At 41.0% G+C, this 20611-nt stretch overlaps 1 protein-coding gene across 3 annotated transcripts in view; it reads right to left on the bottom strand.

Moving 5' to 3' along the window:
- LOC120779464 (calcium-dependent secretion activator-like) overlaps window positions 1-18566 on the bottom strand; it is a 74173-nt gene extending 55607 nt beyond the window's left edge. For all 3 annotated transcript variants that reach the window (XM_040111725.1, XM_040111726.1, XM_040111727.1), the window contains exon 1: window positions 18420-18566. In XM_040111725.1, coding sequence (XP_039967659.1) covers window positions 18420-18542 — 123 coding nt within the window. In that variant the 5' untranslated portion in view covers window positions 18543-18566. The remainder of the gene's footprint in view (window positions 1-18419) is intronic.
- Between the last annotated feature and the right edge of the window lie 2045 nt (window positions 18567-20611).

Genomic DNA, 20611 nt, shown 5'->3' with positions numbered 1-20611 from the left:
AACAACTAGTATCAATGCCAAATTGTCTTTTAAACCCAAACCCAACAAAGCATTTACAAGACAACTTCATATAGAGTTGGTAAATTATCTATAAATATCATTTCACGCAACAGCCGACAGTACCATATATGATATATAAGCGGCACGGCTTATGTAAATACGTACATATATAAGTTTATATTATGGTACCGATTATTTAACTTTAAGCGGTTAAGTGAGTTTGAAAATTTCAAAAAAGCGATACTAAATTTTCAAGTTGATCCGAGTAATAGTTTCGGAGATACAGCCTTGAGAACTTGTAAGCACGAGGCTAGATAGGCTAAGTGCGCCGTCTTTAAACGCGTTTTTCTCGAAAATGTGTTTTTGAAGTCGGTGGACACGATTTCTTGGAAAGTTATTGACTGATTTAGTTCGAATTGTATACACATCTTTAAAATAAGATTATCTAGTATTCGAAGGAGTTTTTTGATTCATTGCAACTTATTTCTTTTAAACAAATAAATGGCGATAATAATAAAAAATTATATTTTTTGTTCAAGGTCTGAGAAAAGAGGAAAATTTTAATTTGTTTTCTATTTCCTCCGATCATAAACGAGATTTATATATGAACTAACGGAATATGTTTGGTTATTTAATTTTAGATGAACCAATAATAAGTATGTTAGATGTACACGGCAAGAGCACTTTTTTTGTGAGATACCCAGGGAGATGAGGTCTCAACGGCTGAATTTTCAACATGTTTAAGGACAAAAAACGTAAAAAAGAAAGAAAATAAAAGGCACTTGAGATCGTATGAAAGAAAAAAATGAAAAGTGATCAAATAAAAGAAATTAAGTCTGCATACTAAAAACTATTCCAATAAATATTTCCACAAGTTATGATCCTCAGCCTTGTAACGCAGAATCCTGCTGGGTATCTTATTAACTTCTGTGTATTCTAGGTTCTATACACACCTAGTTTCATAACCACATTTTGCTTGTCCGTTTCGGTTTTATATTAAGGAAGGAAATACGCTTAATTTCATTAAAATGTTATAAAGTCAGCCGAAAAGTTAAAGATTGTACTAACTTTTGAAATTGTTCAAATATACTCGGTTTTAAAGTTGAAATATTTAAAGGTGAGAACTATGCTGAAATAATCAGACATATTTTAGAAGATAATGACGAAGTTGACGCATATGAGGACAAAGAAGAAAATCAAAAACCAAATCTCACATTACATTATTATATAGACGATGGCGACCTATACGTAGACGACATTACCCAGACCACAACCAAAAAGCAACGTGGTGTAGACGAGGCAAACATAAATAAATGGCGGAGGTAACACCAAGCACAAAAGTCAAAGAGAAGAAGCATCGAAAACTAAATTTAAGAAAATTAAATTCAAGTGTCAGTCATATACATACAGTCGACTAATTACAATTCTTTCCCTCGCCAAAATATTCAAATATCATTGAACATGCACATATATCAAGTAATATGCCGAAGACAGTACAGAACACTCATTGGTATTTGAAGAATGCAGTAAAAATAAAATACATATTTACACTTATGTATATAGTTAAGAAGTCACATTTAGAAAATATATATATCTCCTGTCGACAAACAAACAGTCGTCGCACTCGCGACTTGGCACTCACGTCACTGTTGACATTCATAACTTTGAAATCGTAGATAATTTCGTCTATTTAGGAACCAGTATTAACACCACCAACAATGTCAGCCTGGAAATCCAACGCAGGATTGCTCTTGCCAACAGGTGCTTCTTCGGACTAAGTAGGCAATTGAAAAGTAAAGTCCTCTCTCGACGAACAAAAGCCAAACTCTATAAGTCGCTCATAATTCCAGTCCTGCTATATGATGCAGAGACGATGACAACAACTGATGAGTCGACGTTACGAGTTTTCGAGAGAAAAGTTCTGTGAAAGGTTTATGGTCCTTTGCGCGGCGAATATCCCATTCGATGGAATGATGAGCTGTACGAGATATACGACGACATTGACATAGTCCAGCCAATTAAAAGACAACGGCTTCGCTGGCTAGGTCATGTTGTCCGGATGGACGAAAACACTCCAGCTCTGAAAGTATTCGTCGCAGTACCCGCCGGGGGAAGCAGAGGAAGAGGAAGACCTCCACTCCGTTGGAAGGACCAAGTGGAGAAGGACCTGGCTTCGCTTGGAATATCGAATTGGCGCCACGTAGCGAAAAGAAGAAACGACTGTCGCGCTGTTGTTAACTCGACTATAATCGCGTAAGCGGTGTCTACGCCAATAAAGAAGAAGAAGAAAATAATCTTATGAACTTTAAATTGTTTTATATCACCTGATTTTCGCAGATGTAATTGAATCAAAATAATGGTTATGATATTAAAGGTTTGGTAAGCTAACAAAGTTATGCTAACAGACTGCAATAATAGAGTTTTTAACTTTATAACGATTAAAACCAGAAATATTAACTTCAATTATAGGGATGATACAGTTAACGTGTCACAATCTATTTTTAGGAGAAACTTCATACCTCATAAAAACGCTTTATATAAATGTATCTATTTTAGTAAGACGGGCCTTGTCGTCCGCTCAAAACAATATCTCTAAAGTAACCGTTTTATGATTGGGTATCATAAACCACGAAATTTTTTTAAAGTTATCTTCGCAGACTGAATATTTAATTTTAAAACACAGGGACAGCGGAAGACAATTTACCGCCCTAGACAAATGAAAATTCTGCGCTTTAAGCTTTTTTGTCTTAACAAAAAAATTTATACTTTTTGTGTTACAAAGTTTTAAGATAATTATTGAACAAATATTATAACTAGAAGTACAATAAAAAAGTTTATTATTTAAATAATTTCGTGCCTTTAATTTGGAGAAATCGTACAAAACAGTTTTAAGAGATTGTGCTACTTCGTTTTAAATTCGTTTGAACAAATTGAATTTCAAAGTCCTGTAGTGTACTTCTATGAGCAAATTCTTGCCAAAAGCTTGTACTTCATAAATTGCATAAATTTATTACTTACAGTGAAAAAATAAAGTTTACATACACCTAGTTATATTAACCTACGATACGTTTACTTGTTTTAAAACTAATATATCTACCAATTTCAAAAAAAGAGGTTTTCCAACAATAGTGAGATGATTTCTTAAAAAAAAACAATATTGACTTCTAAAGCGGATTTATTGCTAGAGACCAATGTCATTCAATGTCACAATAATCGAATCCTTCTTGTTGGAACCAGATGCTGTCAAGGTCAACTTCTTCGAATTGCGACCATAAAAAGTTGGTTATCATCGATCTATACCGTAGAATGGAGTCGTGTGTAGAAGTTCACGCAAGTCAGGAAAGTTCTTTGATTGTCATTCACGTGGGAGTGACCGATTACTTTACATATGGCTCAAGCAGCTCACTACTTCCGGTCTTAGACTAAAGACATCCCTACATAGGATTGTGCGCTGGGTTTGATACCCGCCACGTAAAAAATGCGCCCAACGAAAAGCAATAAACAGCCTTGGAAGAGAAACCCTCTTTTTATGAGGACGGCTCAGCTGGTTGATGTCTTGGTGAAAATAAAGGCTGACATCACCGCCGTCCAAGAAGTGCGATGTTCTTCATTATATCGCTGATTTGCGCCCACGCACCGACGGAAAAGAAGGACTTTGTGACTAAAGATGCCTTTTATGAGCGCTTGGAGCGCACTTATGAGAGCTGTCCCCGCCACGATGTCAAGGTCGTACTTGGCGACTTTAACGCAAGGGTGGGCAAAGAAGGTATCTTTGGCACTACGGTCGGTAAATTCAGCTTCCACGACGAAACATCGTCATCGTTGAGGCTTGGGCCAGAAATATGGTTATCTGTGGTACTAGATTACACAAAGAAGGTTCGACGTCGAGAAGTTGACATCACAATAGACTCTCGAACGATTTTCTACTCGCCTACCACTCCTGCTCTCTGAGAGCACTTGTCAACAACTCGGTATAAGGGAACTGTGGAACGACATTTCGAGCTTCTTATGTGCAACCATAGCTTGTCGGAAAATGCAAAAGAACAGCTGGTACAATGAGGAGTGAGTTGCCGCAATGGAGAGAAAGCAGACTGCCTACCACGCATCGTTACAATCGACCACAACACGTACGGGAGGTCGAAATGCGTGAGTACGAAGAGCTTGATAAGCTGGCCGATAGAGGTAATGCTCGAAAATTATACAAAAAAATGCGGCGACTAACAAAAGGTTTCAAGACCAGAGCATACTCTTGTAGAACTCCCAGAGGTGATATAGTGACTGATGTCCAGAGCATACTAAAATTATGGAGGGAAATCTCCAGCCTGCTGAATGGCAGGGAAAGCATAAAAACAGGAGATGACAAACACGACTCCTCAATCGATGACGATTGGGCAGACGTTCTATTGTCCGACCATTAAGAAGTTCGAATAGAAATTACCCGTCGGAAGAATAAAAAAGCTGCGGGGCTGATGGATTGCCGCCCGAGCTATTCAAAGACAGCGGCGAAGAACTGATAAGGAACCTGTATCAGCTTCTTTGTAGAATATGGTCGAGCGAATGCATGAACAACGATTGGAATTGGACGATTGTCCAAACCACAAAAAGAAAGACCCCACAATATGCGCCAGATACCGTGGGATAAGCCTCTTCAACATCGCATATAAGGTTCTGTCGAGCGTATTGTGTAAAAGATTAAAGCCCACCGTCAACAAACTGATTGGACCTTATCAATGTCAACAAGTGACAAGATATTCACCATGCCCCAAATCTTGGAAGAGACTAGTGAAAAGAAACTCAACACACACCACCTCTTCCTCGGTTTCAAAGTTTCAGACAAGGCGACTCCTTATCGTGCGACTTCTTCAATCTGCTGCTGGAGCAAATAATTCGAGGTGCAGAACTTAATCGATCAGGTTCAATTTTCTATACAAGTACGCTATTCGGCGTACGCCGTTTATATTGATATAATTGGCCTCAACATCAGCGCCGTTAGTTTTGCTTTTTCCAGACTGGATAATAAAGTGAAGCAGATGGGTCTGGTAAATAACGAGAGCAAGACGAAGTATCTCTTGTCTTTAAACAAAAAGTCGTCGCACTCACGACTTGGCTCTCACCTTGGGTACCTGCTGACGATAGCCTTACTCTACAGCGCTCAAAAGCACAGCGGATCAAAATAATGAGTTGATCAGCGCCCTGAGAATGCTAAGCATTTTCAGTACCAATTGGCAGTGTAGTATGGACAGACTAACCACCTTGGTCGGGTTCGAGGCCCATCTAAAACCTCTGCCGTGCTTTGGGTCCGGCACCCGGTTGCAATGCAACTCCACATTCAACTGACAAGGTCAGTTCTTCCCGCATTTGGGTTTTAACCACAACCACCACGAATCTCCACAAAGGTCCAAACCCAATGAGCAGATTGGAGTTACCTCCAAGGGCTACTGCTCCCCGTGGTACCAGAATTAAGTCCCCGGTCAGACCTCTTAGCCGAAGCTACTACCAGTAGAGCTTCTATACAGCTCTGAACTGGTAGCCAGGATATTAGTCACCTCTTACGACAGGCATGCTTTACCACGGGTATATTCGGTTTCCCCCCCGAACCCAAAGGGGGTCCCCTCTACCCAAAATATCTCCTGTCTTTAAATAAAAAGTCGTCGCACTCGCGATTTGGTTCTCACGTCACTGTTGACAACGTCCGGTGTGTTTTACGTGAGCACCTGCTGACGACAGCCTTACTCCACGGCGCTCAAAAGCACAGCGGATCAAATCAATGCGTTGATCGGCGCCCTCAGAATGCAAAGCATTTTCAGTACCAATTGGCAGTGTGGAATGGACTCACTAACCACCTTGGTAGGGTTCGAGGCCCATCTAAAACCTCTGCCGTGCTTTGGGTCCGGCACCCGGATGCAATGCAACTCCACATTCAACTGGCAAAGTCAGTTCTTCCCGCGATTTGGGTTTTAACCACAACCACCACGATACTCCCCGAGCGGCCAGTCCGCACGAGCAGGTTGGAGCGAACTCCAAGGGCTCCTGCTCCCCGTGGTACCAGAATTAAGTCTCCGCTCAGACCTCGTAGCCGAAACTACTACCAGTTGAGCTTCCATACGGCTCTGGACTGGTGGCCAAGGGTTGGACCCCATACACACATCACTTACACACACCAATCATACAGAAACTAACCCTAATTGTCAGCTAACCGCCTTCGCCGCTTAAATAATTCACGCGCAAACGACCCTAACTGTTCGGTATTCCGACTAGTGAAGATCACACCACTAACATCTAATCGTCCATCAGTCCAGCTAATCCCCATACCACCCAGATCCCTTATGTCCGAGTACATCGGGCACTCCGCAATTAAATGCGACCAGTTTTCTAAAACTGCCCCACAAAAACACCCCGACGTATCCGATAGGTGCCTCTGATGCAAAAATGCATTCAGAGGCCCATGCCCCGTAAGCAAGAAACCCAGACTCAGACAAAATCTGAAGTCTGGGTTATCCACAACGAACCCCACGTTCCGAATGTACTCGTACGTCACTCGGCCTTTAGGAGAATTGTCCCAACGTTTTTGCCACCTACACCTAACCCTATCATCTAGGAGCCTCTTGCTCCCCAGATATCCCTCCCTCTCAACATCATCGTCAGAAATCCAGTCATTCCGCAGCAATGACACACTCAAACCCCTTCTTAACCTGAATGCAACAGCACGCTGTATGACAATCAGGTCAAGAGGGGCTGCACCTAACAAGACCTGCATCGCATCCGTTGAGACAGTGCAACATACAGGCAAACAAGCAAGCATCATGCAACGCTGGATTGAGAGGAGTTTTTGAGACCCCCAGACAGTCGTGGCTGTCTTCCACCATACAGGGGCTCCATAAGTGGCACAAGCCACAAACAAGCCACGATATATGGTGCGGACAGCACGACGTCCGAGACCCCAATCGCTCCTCAAAATCCGCCGTATTTTGCCAGGCGTTGCCTGCAGTCGCTCCTTCACATTCGCCAAGTGTGGAGTAAAACACATACTTTCACTCATGGTCAGTCCCAGATATTTGACTTGCGTCACATACCTGATGCTGACCCCATTCACACGGACAATCGGTGGACGAACCGGTGACAATCTGCCATTAAGCAGCATTGTCACCGTTTTTTCCCTCGATATGTCCACCCCCACACCTAAACCCCAAGAATTAACAATCTCTAAGAGATCTCCTCCCGCCCGCTCTAATTCAGACCTCGAGCGACCTTCAACCATAAGAAGAAGGTCTTCCGCATATGCACAACACTTACAGAGTGGCTCGAGCTGCCCAAGCAAAGTGTCTATCATAAGGTTCCAAATGTATGGACCACAGATGGAACCCTGCGGGCAGCCACGAACCACTCCATTCTCCACACTTCCATTCATGCCGACAAGAGAGGCCTTTCTGTCCGAAAAATAACTCCGCCAAAGAGTAATTTCCGGACAGCCAAGCTCCTCCAGCCGTTGCACCACTCGATCCCAGCTTAGGTAGTCAAACGCCCCCTTGAAGTCAACAAATATGCAAAGGACATACTTGTTGACATTCTCCCTAACGACATTCTGTACGTAGAACCACGCATCCTCTATACTTCGTCCTTTCCTGAACCCAAACTGCCTATCCGACCACATACCCCGCGTTAGCTAATGAAGCCGTTTCACCAAGACTCTTTCCAGCACTTTTCCAAGTACTGGAAGGAGACTGATGCCCCGATAAGATCGAGGATCGCTCCTGACCTTATCAGGGGACTTCAGGAGAGGAACAACCCTAGCACTTTTTCACTCGCGTGGAAAGTATCCCTCCCAGACACACTTATCATAAATGGCCTCCAGGTATTCCGGAATGAACTTCCATAAGCTTTTACACATCTCTCCGTTCAAACCATCAAAACCTGGGGACCGTTTAGACCTAACCAGGCCAAAGGCGTACCCCAACTCCCCATCATCTAATGGAGGGACAGGTACCTCTTGTGCTTGAGGTACCTGCACCTCCGACCTAGGAAAGAAGGCACCTAACAGAACCCCCGCACACTCTCTCCACGACGATAACAAGGTGTCTCCGACGCGAAGAGAGGTGACATCCTCCCTCCTACGACCCGGGCAGATCCTATAGACCTGACCCCAGGGGTCGTTCCTATTTTCCCTAACAAAGCTCCTCCACTCCTCTTCTTTGATTTTCACCAACATCTCTTCATATTCCCTATCCGCACAACTAAATTCGTACCTAAGCTGGGACAGCCTATCAGAATTGGACCGTCGGGCGCGTTGAAACTTTCACCTCAATCGCCTGACAGTCCTCCTCTTCAAGGTTAGCTCACGCGTCCACCATTTGATTTTACTAACCTTAGAACAGTCATACCTACGAAAACCCCTATCATTAACCCCCCAAACAACCTCATAGAGACAAGCAATCTGCTCGTCAACTCCCAACTCAACAAATTCACTAAGCGGTATTTCAAATACCGCTTCCCTAACCGAGAGTCCATATTGGTTCCAGTCAGTACCAGTGGTACGCCATCGCCGCAATGGACTCTCATAAGGCGGGGGAGGGGATCGAGAAGTAACCATAATTTGAATCAAATTATGATCACTCAATCCCCACCCCCCCTAACCTCCCACCTAACACTAAAAGCCCTACTTGCTGCCTCATTCATAAGCGTCACGTCGATGTCGCTCACGCCCCCAGGCCCATCAAACGTATACCATTCGCTCGGCTCATTCAAAATGTGGAGGCTTTTAGCCACCACCCATTCGCTTAATGCCTCGCCTCGACTGTGGCTTTGGTATCCACACGAATGATGGGATACTTTACTAAACCACATCGAGGACGAGGCATTCGCATCCAACCCTAGGATAAATGGGCTACTACTCGCAAGTAGTAGTAGCTTATCCATGTAGCTCAGGGTAGGGTTCTAGGGGCTCGCTATATTTACAGTAAATACTAGCGACAATCATCCTACCGAACTCCTCTTCTATTGCTAAACATATACCCAGTTGTGAAGAATCCACAACTTCGCAATCGTAGCGTGGATTATTCACAACTATTGCAGCGTTATCTCTAAGGTCAGTGAAGACCTTAAAACCCCCAGGAAGACCCCAAACCACACCATTGGTGGCGTAGGGCTCCTGGAGTAGAACAATACTGCACCCAGCCACAACCATGCAACCCCCCAACTCACACATTACGGCAGAAGAGCCCTGACAGTTGAGCTGGAAAATCCCACCCATCAGTGTCTGGCGAGGGTGCGCTCAACAATGCCACAATATATACAGTGACACATATACGTATAAACGCACTCTTAGTTTTAATTTTGCTAACTTCTCTCTTTCTTTGCATTGCACTAATTACAACAAATTCTCTCTCATATTATTTGTTAAACTAACGGAAATTCGTATTGAGTGCAAACCCCCACTTTTGTTGTTGTTGTTATATTTAAACCGTTGCATTTTAAATCAAATAGCAAAAACAGGCACATATTCGTTTAAACGCATCAACTTAATTTTTAATAAGGCTACATTTATTTAATTTTTAATAATCTATTGGTCCTCCATTTTTATTTATAACTTAAAAAATACGGTTTGGCATCGAGTGCACTAAATTTTGCAGCAGCGTCCGGTCCAAATCTTCCCAAGCCTCCTTAATAGCCAATTTGAGCTCAAGTGTTGTTTTAAAGAGGTGTCCTTGAGCTTTTTGCGCGTATATTTTTCGCGACATGTGCCCCAAAGGTTCTCCACTGGATTCAAATCTGGACTGCATGCAGGCCATTTCATAAGAGAGATGTTGTGCTCTTCAAACCATTTCAGAGACTCTTTAGAGACGTGGATGGCAGCGTTATCTTGTTGAAAAATGCTATCATCATCCATTTTATCTTCCAAAAATGAAATGAGAGCGTCGTCCAATAATTCTGTGTATATTTTTGAGTTCATTTTGGGCGGCACAAAGCAAATTTTTGCTTTTCCTCTCGATGAGAAAGCAGCCCACACCATAACGCTGCCACCACCAAAGTTTCTCTTTGACATACGGACGTCATTGTTACGCAAGTCATGCCAGTAACAACTGTACGAGTCTGGACCATCCAGGTTGAACTTTTTTTCATCGGAAAACACAACATTGTCCCACTCTATTGACCACTGCATGTGTTCTTTGGCGAAGTCTAACCGAGCTTGTTTGTGGTGCGGCTTCAATACAGGCTTGCACACCGGTTTTTTCCATTTTACGTTAGGTGACATGCGTGCCTTGTTGTCACCGGTAAATCCAACTTCTCCTTAATTTGAGTGGAGTTCAAAAAATGTTTTGTGGCTTCCGTTTTAATTTGGTTTATTTGGCGTGAATTTAGTTTTTTATTGCCTTTCGTGGGCTTTTATACGCCATATGTCTCACCTTTTTTTAAAAAGGAGCGCACAACTGCCTCTGATCTTCCGATTCTTCGCCCAATCTCTCGATTTGAGTAACCTTCTTTGTGGTACAGGTTGATTTTAATAAAACCTTAAAAAAAAAATATTATAACAACTTTTTTGCACTTTAATAAACGAAAACTTACCAATCTTCAATTTAATTGAAAAAACTTTTTTATTTTTAATCACAAACACGTTGTCGGCTACTCTAATCAGATGCGTTTAAACGAATATGTGCCTGTTTTTGCTATTTGATTTAAAATGTAACGGTTTAAATATAACAACAACAACAAAAGTGGGGGTTTGCACTCAATACGAATTTCCGTTAGTTTAACAAATAATATGAGAGAGAATTTGTTGTAATTAGTGCAATGCAAAGAAAGAGAGAAGTTAGCAAAATTAGAACTAAGAGTGCGTTTATACGTATATGTGGCACTGTAGGGCAGACAGCTGACATCATTAGATGCCTAGCTGGCCTACCCTTAAACCCACAGTTACGACAATGGGGTGCATTGACGCAACTGGCAGCTTTGTGGCCTTCTTGACCGCACCTCCGGCAGATATCTGCCAAAGCCCTACATTCACGCACCCTGTGGTCAAATCCCATACATCGGATGCAGCCTGCGACGGGGCTATCCGTTTGCACGCTAAAGGAGAACCACTTAATGTAGCACCGACCTGCCTCCAAGAGGGCGGACATCAACTTGTCCGTACCCTCCAGGACGACATTGGTGCTACCGTTCCAGGGACGACTGACCATCTGCACGTCAGTCCTCTGGGACGCCGGGCTGAAATCCTGGAAGTTCAGCCGGAGTAGTTCCTCCACGAATTCTTCATGGGGGATCTTCGTATGGACCCCCAGACCACCACCCGACCACCCAACTTCCGGTTGATAGAGACGTCCAACCCCACCTCCCCGAATTTTTTGTTATTCGCCACTCTCTCTCTCTCTAAGACAGACGGAGTGAGAATAATCGCCCCGCCACCCTTGATTGGCCTAACCTCGTGGTTCCTCACTCCAAGTGAGGGACCCACCTCCTTCACTACTTTATTAATAACCTCCTTAGAGGAAGTTGCGGGCCCCTTACTCCTGACCACGACCGACCAGGTTTCCACAGGCTTCGGCGTAATCGGTGCGAATGCCTCCAGCACAGGTGCTGGTGGCGCAGGCATTGGTTCCGACGGATCCGGCATTGACCTGCTCGGCGCCGAAGAGGAGGGCCTCCGACAACTCCCCCTAAGGGCATCTACCTGACCGCGAAGATGGGCATTTTCGGTAATAGCCGTCATCAGGAGCGCCTCGTACTTTGAGGCAAGCTCCAACAGCCCTTCGCGGTCCCCCCATCAAAGCTCTTGGCCGCAAAGACCAGCTCATTGAGCTCCCCAGTAATTCGTTTTGCAGCCGCCACATGGCTGACTGCCCCACCCCCAACAACAACAGCTCACCTTGGAAGAGCCCGCGTTCCCTCTTTATTGCCACTCGCGAAACGAGTGACAGCCTTTGCAGCGCCCTCCTTCGCGACGCCTACTCCTTTGCCCACCGTACTAGACGGATGGGCCACGCTCCCACTACCGCCACCTCCCTCATTACGCGACGACCCAATCCGCGCATCCGCTTTCTCGGTGGTGGCCACGAGGGCACTCCCACCACAACACCCGTTCCCTCCCTCGTTTCCCCCTACGTTACGCGGCGACCCAGCTCGCGTAACCGCATTCTCAGCGGAGGCCACATCGGCTCCCTCCCTCACTTCCGCCCACTTTACGCGGCGACCCCAAACGCGCCTTGCTCCGCGGGGGAGACCTTACTCCCGTCGCTCCCGTAGCTTCACCCTCACCGCCCGACGTGGAGTCATCCACGACTGTGGAAGCGGCGGATTCTCCGCTTCCAGCGAGGGCCTTCGACCTCCTCTTTCGTCCAGGAGGCATCTCGCTTCCCAACTAACCTCTCAGTCGAACTGATCCGCTGGCGTACCACTAACGCAGAAGGCTCACGGACAGAAAGATTCTAGAGCAGATGCCCTCCAGGTACCCGCGTCTGAACGCGCTGAAAAATGCGACTCGCGCGCAGGCCCGCTCAGTAATAGCGACCACCAAAGCGGTCGATTATCGCGTGATCGCAGTGGCACAGCCCACAACCCCAACCAGTGGTCGGATTAAGGCCACTCAATTGGCCGCCGGACGGACAATGTCCCCGTAACGGTCCGGAGTCGACCGATGTAGCGTTGAACCGAATCGCACCGTGGGCTAAACGGTAGCGCTCTTACGACCGTTGGTCCACACAGGAGTCGCAGTCTCCAACGCTGGACAGACGATTGCACCCTTTGGGCAATCCTGTCCAGACTCCTCTGACACAGAGCCGACTAAACACCAGATGCTCAGCACAGAACTACTGGCAGGCAGTCCAGTCAGCAAGCGTGCCAACAACACGGAGCTACGCTGGAACCGTGCGAGGCTTCCGCCAATAACAACAACGTGGATGACCACGTTGTCCGTATATACAGTAATTATAAAAATTACTTACCGCTATATTCACGAGTTGGTACACAAATATTGCACAAAATTGCGCAAAAAGGTGTAACCGCACGAAAACACTCGCGGTCACCGACCCTCACTACTCGCGATCGCACAAACAATTTCACCGCAAGCTAAACACACGCGCCAGGCAATAACGGTGCCTGCAAAACTGCGCAAACAAACGACCACACAAAATGGAATCGAAAAATAACCGGAAAATCACCGAAAACACACTAAGAAAATATCGCAACGATGGAATCGCGTCACTGTTGACAGTCATAACTTTGAAGTCGTAGATAATTTCTTCTATTTTAGAACCAGTATTAACACTAACAACAATGTCAACTCTTGCCAACAGGTGCTACTTCAGACTGAGGCAATTATGAGGTAAAGTCCTCTCTCGACGAGCAAAAACCAAATTCTATAAGTCACTCATTATTTTCGTCTTGCTATATGGTGCAGAGGCATGGACGATGACGACATCTGATGGATCGGCATTACGAGTTTTCGAGAGAAAGGTTCTGCTAAAGAACTATTCTTGTCCTGCTATGTGGTGCAGAAGCATGGACGATGACAACGTCTGATGAATAGACATTACGATTTTTCGACAGAAAGGTTCGCATTCGTTAGAAGTATGAGCTGTTTGAGATATGCGATTACATTGAAATAGTTCAGCGAATCAAAACACAGCGGCTACGCTGGCTAGATCATGTCGTTTGGATGGACAAAAAAGAAGAGCTACACTCCGTTGGAGAAGAAACTGGCTTCGCTTGGATTCTCCAATTGGCGCCACCTTGCAAAAAGAAGAAACGACTGGCCCGCTGCTGTTAACTCGGATATTACCGCGTAAGCGGTGTCTACGCTAGTTAAGGAGACACCGCTCTCCATTGATAGTAACGGTGTCGCCAGCTTCATTTCGAAAGAATTACGGACCAATGTTTCCACCAAACCAAAAACTACACCAAACTATCTATTGAAGTGTATTTGATGGTTGCTCATGAATAATTTGTGGATTTTTTTCGCACCAGAATCAACAATTTTGTTTATTTACAGCACCACTCGAATGAAAGTGAGACGACCAAAAAATGGCAAAGTTGCAATTAGAAACCGATTATTTTGTTCTTAAAATTTAATAATTTGTTATCGTCGATCTTGCGTATATCTTTCCATGATGAAATTGTAAGCATCACTTAATACAATGAAAAACAAGTAAGGAAGGGCTAAGTTCGGGTGTCACCGAACATTTTATACTCTCGCATGATAAAGTAATAATCGAAATACCGTTATTAGCAACTTTATTGCGAGAGTATAAAAATGATGCCCTCTAAATTATATGAAAATATCTGAGAGATTTACCGATATTTTCGGTGAAAAATTAGGTTAGGTTGGGTTAGGCATTGAGTTCTTCGTGTTCGATATCAGGGACTTTGAAAAGTTATAGTCCGATCAAGACAATTTTTTCACAAGGGATACCTCAGCTCAAATACCGTATTTGTGTAAAGTTTTATTCCGCTATCATCATTGGTTCCTAATGTAAATATTATACACAGAAGGCATTAGATGGAATTCAAAATAGCGTTATATTGGAAGAAGGCGTGATTGTGAACCGACTTCACCCATATTTCGTACACGTTAGGGTGTTAAGAAAATATTATATACCCATTGAAATCGGTAGAGTAGTTCCTGAGATATGGTTTTTCCTCCATAAGTAGGCGACGCCACGCCCATTTTCAATTTTTAAAAAAAGCCTGGGTGCAGCTTCCTTCTGCCATTTGTTCCGTAAAATTTAGTGTTTCTGACGTTTTTTGTTAGTCGGTTAACGCACTTTTAGTGATTTTCAACATAACCTTTGTATGGGAGGTGGGCGTGGTTATTATCCGATTTCTTCCATTTTTGAACTGTATATGAAAATGCCTGAAGGAAACGACTCTTTAGCGTTTGGTTGACATAGCTATAGTAGTTTCCGAGATATGTACAAAAAACTTAGTAGGGGGCGGGGCCACGCCTACTTTTCCAGACAAATTACTTCCAAATATGCCCCTCCCTAATGCGATCCTTCGTGCCAAATTTCACTTTAATATCTTTATTTATGGCTTAGTTATGACACTTTATAGGTTTTCGGTTTTCGCCATTTTGTGGGCGTGGCAGTGGGCCGATTTTGCCCATCTTCGAACTTAACCTTCTTATAGAGCCAATAAATACGTGTACCAAGTTTCATCATGATATCTCAATTTTTACTCAAGTTACAGCTTGCACGGACGGACGGACGGACAGACGGATATTCGAAACAGAATTTGTATCGGTTTTGGGTGTCACGGAAGCCAATTTTGTCGGTTTTACTATCAGAAACAAAGCAAGAAGATAGTCGCTCACAGATTTGAAGTGTAAGTAAAGAAATCAAGTTAGTTTATTATTACGAATTAATTTACTTTTATTTCTCTAGGGGAAGACATAAGTATAAAACACGAAATGTCTTAATTATTGAGTTTTTGGAAAAAATCCGAATATTTAAAGATATCAGATTTACAAAATGTAATAAACGTAATTTAACACCCACCGCTGACTAGCTTTTTTCGCGGTATTGTTCGCGTTGAGTCCCTTAATAAAATTCACCGCACCTCGATAATTGAAGAAAACTATCAACATAACGGCTCATCTGTGCCACGATTCGGCCGGTTGATCGTATGTTTCCGGGTCGTAAGCATAGATCCAAGAGTCATCGCCAGTAATAATACTTTTCACGACATCCTGGTCAGAAAGCATTGGTTCACAGACGTTAACGCAACACTGTTTTTCGAAAAAATGTAGTGCTTTTGGACGTCGATTCTCATGCACCAATCATTTTGAAAATTTTCAAAAAACAATCGTATGTGCCGTAATAATTTTGTTCATTTTAAAATTTTGCAAACAGATGTAATCTATGTAAACAATCATTTTTCACAATTGGTTTTTAAGATTTTGTAATCACTTTTTTTCTTTATTTGTGTAAAAAAATGTTTTGATTAGCTACTTATATTTATTTTTATCGCTACATATGTCATATTAATTAAAAATCCAAAAGTTTTAATAACTAGTTTCAACTGATCGTATCTTTCATCGAAGACAATGCAGTGTCAATACTGGCAAAATAGAATTCAATTTTAAAATTTGCTTAGCATTACAAATTGGCTCATCTTCCCCTTATAATTTTACTGTCTTTTCTGTTTTCTTAAGCGAACTTGCAATGTCTGTTCAACGTACGTCAAATAACAACTATTGGCTACTACTATTTAAAAATGAACTATACTCCCGTGTATGTTTATGATTTGTTTTAGAACACGAAAATATAGAACTATGTTTTTGTATCCCTACATAGTATAAAACAAAGTCGCTTTTTCTGTCCCTATACCTCTTTGTGTGCTCAAATCCTGTTTTTTTGCTTTTAATGCGGTTGTTTTTTTAATAGATAGGGTGACTGAAGAGGAAGGTTTATATACAATAACACCCATTAAATAGTGGAAAAATACTGTTTTGAGGTTTCTAATGTCGTAAATACTTAAATGTTTTCCGTTTACATTGCAAACACAGGCTGAACCCTACGAGATTTATCAAAATAAAGCACCAAGTATTGTACAGATTGAAAATAATGAATATCCCACAATAACAATTTGTGTCATTTATTTTTTAAGACAAATAATGGCTAATTTTCGAAGCTATTTTAACCAATACAGCATTAAACCTTATTAAATACCTTAAATACATTGTTGATTTAATATAGGTCTATATGGCATATGATTTAAATTAATATTTTCGAAGACAAAATTAAAATTGCGGGACTTAGCGTTTTCGGCGGTACCGTCCGCCCGGGGCTGTAGGAGCGATCGGACGCGTTTATTCTCGGAGCTCTTTAGCGAGGCAAATAACAATCTATCTTTATATATAAAAAGTACGTGTCACTAAACTACTGAACCGATTTTAGTAAAATTTAGCACACTGAGTTTTATTCGTAAATAAAATTTTCACTGCATTAAATAGTTTATTATTTGAATAATAGTATAAAATGTATAACAAGGCAACGCGTGGCCGGATTCACTAGTATATACTTATATATACTATATATAGTAATGATATATAGATATATATATAGTAATGCCACTTTTCGTTGTAATATTACAATTTAAGAACGGGCTCACCATCAAACCAAAGATTTAGGATTTGGTCTGACTATTAGTAGATGGTATATGTGAAGTTTGCAGAAAATCGGTCGAGCCGTATTTCATTTATCACATTTCGCTGAAAATTGGTGGGGAGGTAGCTTATAACCAGGGGACAGACATAGGATACAATATAATCCCTAAATACCAAAATTATATTTCAAATCATGAGCATGTGTTCAAAATTCATATAAAAATCAATTGAAAATTTTATTACTTAAAAAAAACAGAAATAATAAAAAAAATAACAACACAGAGCCAATGCGGGAGAACACTAATTTTCGTATGCATGCTTACTTACATAGTATACGGGATTACCAGTTGTAGCTCCTGAAGAAGGCAGTTTTTTTAGGGCGAACCCAGTAGATATTCTTAATATCACAGCAAAAAATGGCATTAACATTTTCGTCGAGAAGGCATTGCGGCTACTTTACTAGATTGTGGGCAAACAAGCCAAACGCGACATCTAATATAAAAGAATAGCGGAATAACTGCAGTGTTGATAAAAAGGTCTATTATAATTTGAGATATAGAGAAATATTTTCGAAGTGTTGCACAGTATGTGCATGTGATCCTTTCTCAAAAATAATACACTTGCACAATATTGGGAATGGTAGAACAGAACTGCAACCAAATGCGTAGTGCAACGATTCATAACTGGCTGAGTAATCAGTAAAAGACTGATATCATAACCTTGCCAGCCAACTTTCTCGTCTTTTCACATTTAAAGATTGGTTCATATTGTGCAGTCCACTAGGCTGACTGTCGATTGAACTCCAATGTGGAATGATGGTGCCATGTACTACCATCATATACCAGCCACGGTAAAGCGTCGACGAGTCCTCTAGTATTATGTACAAATGATATGAATAAAACAATGTGGTAAATCAATTTTATTGAAATAAAATATGCAGGGAAAGTTAGCTAAAATACTGCCCTGAAATTCTTGCGCATTAGGCAATTGCCTTACTTGTCTACATATATGGACGGGCCTGCCCTGTCAAAACATATAGGTAAAGGATTTGTATTTACTCATACACATATGTATTTATATATAGTAGTTAGGTAAGTTTATAAATGCGTTCATTCTTCCATATTAATAACATATGTGAGTCTAGTACGTACTATACATGTTGTAAATAATATTATGCATACAGAATACCTCCCCTGTAAATATACATTACATTTTGTAATTTTACAAATACAAATATATTTAGCTAAAGAGAGTATAAAGTACACACTTATGTACATAAGAAAAAAAAACAGAACATGTTATTGCTGTGTTTTTATTTACATACCTCTGCATAGTGTTCTTCATTTTGTTGCAACAGATCAACACAAAGTTCAGCCAGATGTATGAGGTCTTCGAGTTTCTTAGCTGCCGGTACCATGATTTCGCCACGGAGATCCTCTTTAAACATGTAAAGGTTAAACAGTTAAGTCAACTATATAAAGATAGGTACATAGCCAGGGTATTAAGATTAATCTACTGATAATTGGTTGGAATCGTAATAATCTTATATATAAGAATGAAACTCTCTTTCGTTATATCCCCACATAACGTTCGAGCTACAGCACGGAAAGACGTACAAATTTGAACAGAAATTCCTTTAGTCCAGCAGAAATTCCTAACGGAAACAAAGTTGCAAAGTTGGCGGTGATTTTGCAATATAAATATATATATAGTGTATGTATATACTAACTAGCTATATTGTGCTTCGCTACGTATAAAGTGAAATAATAATAAACTTTTATTTTAGCATCAAATTCATTTATTCAAACAAAAAAAAAATTTATTAATTTCTATGTATTTTAAAACTTAATTGTAATCGTTTGAATTGAAATGACATATCAGTTGAAATCATAGCAATACGCGGTTTCAAAAAACGTCTCCTTTTGATTTAGCAGTTATGATCGTAGCTCCAATCAAATTTGGCACCAACTTTTTCACTGCCAACAGCAAAAGGTTACAAAAGTATAATAATTTTTGTAGCACTAAAATATGTCATTTGAATTGTAAAATTGTGTTATTGAACATGACTCATAAAAAGCTTCGACGTTTGAGATGTCCCAAAACTTAATGAATACAATGGTTCGGGTGGAGTTTTTAATGCTAGTAATATTCCTTTGCCATTAGCACAACACATCTCTGGCGTTTCACCTTAAAATTTAGCCGGATAACAATATGGACAAATTGCGTCCATAATTCCAATGTATCCATACATACTAAAATCAACCTGACGGCACGATTCCGATTACTTTGGCGGTCGGGGACTGAAATCGAATTTCTTTATAAATGGGGTATGTGCTGATAGGGGAGATTTTACCAGAGGAGTTAAAAAAAATGTTGTTAACATAATATTTTTTAAAATATACGACGCGATTAAAAAATCAAAAAATGGTATAAATAACACATGGTATTTCACAATGTTTAACTAATTTTTCACATTTCCACTTTATTGAAATAAACACTTTAAAAACAATAGTACAAATTTCAATTTCATTTTGTTATTTTTAGCCAAATTTATTAATTTAAAAACCACTTGGCACACTCATTGCTGAAAAGGTTAGGTTGTTTACAATTATGAGGAAAATCAGCGTTGACAGTCTTAAAAACCAAATATAAAGAATTCTTAACGACAGCGTTTCCTTTGTTTGTACTTTCGCGTGAGTCTTTCTTCTTTACTAACTATAAAAAAAAATGTTACAACATTTCTAATTGAGTATAATTGAGTCGTGACCACTTTTTCCTTACAAGGATCGTTCCAAAGTACACTTTTTGAATCTAGTACCCCTGGTAGCGCCATCAATATGTCCATAGATGCGTTAGAATCTGCTATATTTATCTTGTCCAGTGAGAATTTCATGACATTTCATAGATTGGAAGTGAAGTTATTGCGTTTTAAGTGTCAGTATGTTTGCATTATTCGTGCGAAAATAAGCTTCGAACAAAGAGCCAACAATAAAATTTATTTTAAAATTGGTAAAACTTTTATCGAAACGTTTCAATTGATGAAATAAGTTTATGGCGATGATTGCTTATCCCGTAGTAGAGTGCACGAGTGGTTTCAACGTTTTCAAAGTGGTCGTGAGGACATAAATGATCATCGGAAATTCCATCGAAACTGTGCGTGAATTCATCAAAAATCAGCCGAAAAAATCATTGAAATTCGACATGCTTTTGGACAGTGTAAACAGCTGTATTGAAGCAGAAGGAGACTATTATGAATAAAATAAATTGATTTTGCCGAAGAAAACATTTGTTCTGTTTTTATTTCTAAAAGTCCTGTTTGTTGTGGAACACACCTTGTATACATAAATAATATGTCATTTACATTTAATAAGCACTGATAAGTAAAATTATATGATAATACTATAATATTTATATCATTGTAATTGCAGCTCACGACTTCCGGTCTTTGACCAAGTATCCTCTGGGTAGACTAAGAACATCCGTTTGAAGACGAGCTAAAGTGAGAAGGCGAGACAT

Source organism: Bactrocera tryoni, unplaced genomic scaffold (assembly GCF_016617805.1).
Source record: "Bactrocera tryoni isolate S06 unplaced genomic scaffold, CSIRO_BtryS06_freeze2 scaffold_11, whole genome shotgun sequence".
Classification (NCBI taxonomy): domain Eukaryota; kingdom Metazoa; phylum Arthropoda; class Insecta; order Diptera; family Tephritidae; genus Bactrocera; species Bactrocera tryoni.
Note: the sequence above shows the minus strand (reverse complement) of the source record. Positions and strands in the feature narration are given on the sequence as shown.